General features: G+C 28.7%; 1 protein-coding gene across 1 annotated transcript; it reads right to left on the reverse strand.

The window, feature by feature from the left end:
• Positions 1–1041: 1041 nt before the first annotated feature.
• Positions 1042–2070, reverse strand: LOC149533273 (F-box/kelch-repeat protein At1g80440-like). The gene has a single exon (XM_089805833.1). The coding sequence runs from the start codon at positions 2068–2070 to the stop codon at positions 1042–1044; it is 1029 nt and encodes a 342-aa protein (XP_089661959.1).
• Between the last annotated feature and the right edge of the window lie 2348 nt (positions 2071–4418).

Consider the following 4418-nt stretch of genomic DNA (forward strand, 5'->3'; position numbering starts at 1 on the left):
AATGAACATGTTACCTATGGAAAAAAAGTTTAACAAGATGGAAATTAAAAATGAAATTCTAATCAGTATTTTGTCTCACATTAGAAAATATTAAAATACTTTTATGTGTATCCAACGCAGTAGATTTTTGGAAAAAAGGAAAATCTATAAAAAAATGTTTCTAAATAAAAAAATATAGGAAAACAGAGAGAGATTTTTAAAAAATAGAAAGAAAACAACCAAATACATAAAAATGAGATATTTCTAATATAACACACAAATAAAAACTTACAACATTTATTTTAAAAGAATTCCATACTTTCTATTAAAAATAAATTTTTATTCCTACAAAAGCGCATTTATAAGACAATCATTTCAAATAATGAAATTCTAGATAAATTATTTTATTTTAAAAATTAAATAAAATATTATAGAAAATAACTATAGTTTATCTTAAAATAAATAATAATACATTCTTGTGATTGGTGGAGCCTCAATTATTATTTAGTCCCACTCAATGCAATAGTATTGTCTTTACTAATAACAATACAGATCTATGTTAGACAAGAGCCTATAACACAATCTTAAATTATGTTTCTCAAAAAAATAATTTTAAATTAGAATATACTCGAATTTAACACATTATAATAATTGATCTTAACAATACAGATCCATGCATGAGTGAAGGATCTCACTAACTATTAACATGCATTATTTATGGCATAATCAAGATGAAAACTAAAGGAAGACTTAGCTAACTACAGTTCTCAGAAAAAGCATTGTCGGCATGAAACTGATACAGCACTGTTCGATGGATGAAAACAATCTGAAGACATGGCTCTCTCATAGAAAAAACATGTGATCATGAAACTCGTGCAGTGTTCAAGGAGTTTCAAATTGGAATCACAAAAAGATAATGGAAAAAATATCAAACTATTATATAGTTGACCTGGAAATCTCCAAATTATGATTCAGTGACGCCTAGCTGTCACGATTGAACTTGAAAAGTGATATTTTTAACCTAAAAGAAAATAAACAGCAAAAAAATTGGAACCACAGGAATCAAAGATCTAAGGTAACAGCATTCATAACAACACCCTGAAGGTCCGATGGCTTATCAAGGCGTCTCCATCTGATTTCTCTGCCTCTCTCATTGGGAGTTTCCACCAAATTGAAACTTTTATTCACTTCATTGCAAACCCACCGGCTGTTCAAAAAGATTAATTTTTGGCCGATTAGCGCAGAGAATCTAATACCTCGGATCAACCAAACCAGCTGCCATGTCATTTGCATCCTATTTCTACTGTCATATTGAAGGAATCCTCCATCAGAAAACCCTTTCAATCGCCCATGTGTATTCACCATACGATGCCAACTGTTCAATCCATCGTCCACCATTTGCCACGTGTTGGTGGAGGGATCAAAGACCTGAAAGCTTCCCCCACGAGAGTCGCCGATTACATAAAACTTGCCGTCAACAAAAAGACCTTGATTGGACACAGGGAAATCGATCATGTGGGGAAGACTATCCCACTTGTCCTCCTCCACATTGTAAACGTAAGCCCTGCGGAGAACATATTTATGATTTCCGTGATAACAGAACCCTCCACCAACATAAATGTGTCCCCTCTGCTCATCTACAGCGCTCGTAAATCCATTCATCGGTTCAGGTATGCTGCTGCCCCTCCGCCATTTACAACAATAAAAATCGTACAACCATGTACAGTTTCTTCCAAAATTAGTAACCAAATCCGTTATAAGGACCAATTTTTCTTTCACGAAATAGAAATGGCAACGAAAGATCCCTTCTTCTGTCGAAAGCGGTGGTAGAGTTTTGCACGAGTTGTTCTTTGGATCGTAGATTGTGACTCTGTTCCAATTGTGGTTTGTATTGTAGAGTTCGGTGTGGAATATGCAGATCTGTTGTTCAGAAATCTTCAAGCTTTTCCTTTCTTGATAAAATTGGGGGCTTTTTAATGCGGCGTTCCAGCTTTTGCAGACGCACCTGGCCTTGTTATGAGAGCTTAACTCGATTCTGAGCAAGCATTGCCAACCAATTTCATCAGGAAGACAAGGAAATAGATTTTCCATCGCAATTACGGCATAGCGAATTATTCGTTACTGTGGGAGAGAGTCGTCTGAATCCGAGCTTGTCTGTTTTTTTAATATCAATTTGATCTTCTAATAGGCGACCATTCTATATTTTATTTGTTTTTCTTATTAGTCTCGGCTGTTAAGACACAGTTTAATGATTTGAGCAATCTACTTTAACCAATTAATGATTAAAAAATTGTGTATCGTTTTGAAGGATTTATTTATTAAACGGGCCTATTTTCCTATTGGCTCCTTCTAATTTTATATGGAGTTTTTTAAATTTTAAATTTAAAACTGAAAACAATAATGCGACAAATAAACAAATACCAGAACTATGAGTATGGAGTCAGTTCTTAAAGATTTTACAATTAGATAGTTTAAATATGATTTTATATTAATTTTTAATATCATTTAGCATTTATTTATTTAATTATATTATATCTCCAGTCTTTTTTGTGAATTGTAACTGGTAGATTATTTATTAATAAAAAATGTTTATTTATAAATTTAAAAAATTATATTCAGTAATTAAATTATTTGTATTATTAATATAATTTGATATATAATTATATTTTGCACTTTGTAGTATATAGATGGATTCAAGTTTCACTTTTACTCATAATTAACTTAAAGTCTCAATAAGCTTAAATTTTGTTTAATATAGAGTTAAATTTAAGGATTTTTTAAATTTAAATTGTTCAAAAATAACTATATATTTATAAATTAAATTAATATTACAATACCAATTTAAATTGATAATTTTGTCATGGATTAAAGCTAAATCATAAACTAGATTTAAGTTAGTGATACTAGTTCTCATTTAGACTAGAAAATAAAGAATTGAAATTTAAGAAGCAAACGCAAAAATAGAGATTCCATATTGAAATTACATTCACCTAAATTTCCAATTCTTACAAGAAAATATATTATTTAGACACTAAAATATTATATTAGAGTCAAAGAGTGAAAAATGTGAAACAAGGATTTTAGTTCAGAAAGAATATGTATACATGCACTAAAATTTTATCTATCATTTTATGGGTTTCTCATCCATGTTTAACTAAGTTACGGTGAACTATTTTCAAAAATTTGACTCGATAAAACTCATTAGTTTCTAGCTCTAGTTCTAGTTCAATTACAAAATCCAAACACAATAAGTCTTTCTATAGTTCAATTACAAAATCCAAACACAATAAGTCTCTAGTTCTAGTTCAATTACAAAATTTAAAGACAATAAGTCTAGTATACATTAATAAAGTGGAATCATAGAAATGACATGGTAGAAATTTGACAAAATTTGCCTTACTAAGGTATTCATTTACTGATATCTTGAAATAGGAGCAAAATTAAGACATCAAGTCTATTATGGAAAATAAATCTAGTAAATGAAACCCTTTAGAATAGAGGTCAAACAATTTGCACAAAATGAAAAATGTTATAAAAATTCTAAGAAAATATATTTTTATCCATTTCTTCAAAAATAAAGCCCATACAACATTGTTTTCTTTCCAGACTACATTTAGTTTTTTTCTTTTATATTTTCTTCTCTCCTATTTGCTTGTATAGACATGATAAAGTGCATTGTGTATGCACCCTAAAATAGTCGCCTAGACTATGGGCCCCATTATTCAATTTATCAATTTATCAAATTTCCTAAATCAATGGTGTGTAATATTTTATTAAATCAATTCAAATCAATTTCCTTGATCAAATTCAATTTGTTTTATTTCTAAGGTTGATCATTTTATCCTAAGTCTTATTTAATTAAAAGAACTTGTTCTCTTTTAATTAAATAAAATAATTCTCCGTTTAATTAAAAGAAAACCTCTCTTTTAATTAAATAGTTCATCCACATTTAATTAATTAAGAGAAAAACCTCTTTTTTAATTTAATTAAATAATTTCTATTTAATTAAAAGAACTTGCTCTCTTTTAATTAAATAATTTCTATTTAATTAAAAGAACTTGCTCTCTTTTAATTAAATAAAATAAGTCTCCATTTAATTAAAAGAAAACCTCTCTTTTAATTAAATAATTCATCTACATTTAATTAATTAAGAGAAAAACCCCTCTTTTAATTTGATTAAATATTTTCTATTTAATTAAAAGAACTTGCTCCCTTTTAATTAAATAAAATATCCCACTTAAATCTCTTTTTGATGAAAAAGAAGTTAAAACAAATAAAAAATTAAATAAATCTTTTATCTACACTTAATATGGGACTTATCTTCATCCTTTCTCCACTTTCTTCTCAACCACTCCACTTTTCTCATTGGTGGATCTTTAGTTCACATGGATCATTATTTCTCTCCCCTTGATTAAATCTTTTCCTCTCAATCTAGATCG

The sequence above is a fragment of the Cupressus sempervirens genome, chromosome 10, assembly GCF_028749045.1.
Source record: "Cupressus sempervirens isolate cs-2001-9-10 chromosome 10, ASM2874904v1, whole genome shotgun sequence".
NCBI lineage: Eukaryota > Viridiplantae > Streptophyta > Pinopsida > Cupressales > Cupressaceae > Cupressus > Cupressus sempervirens.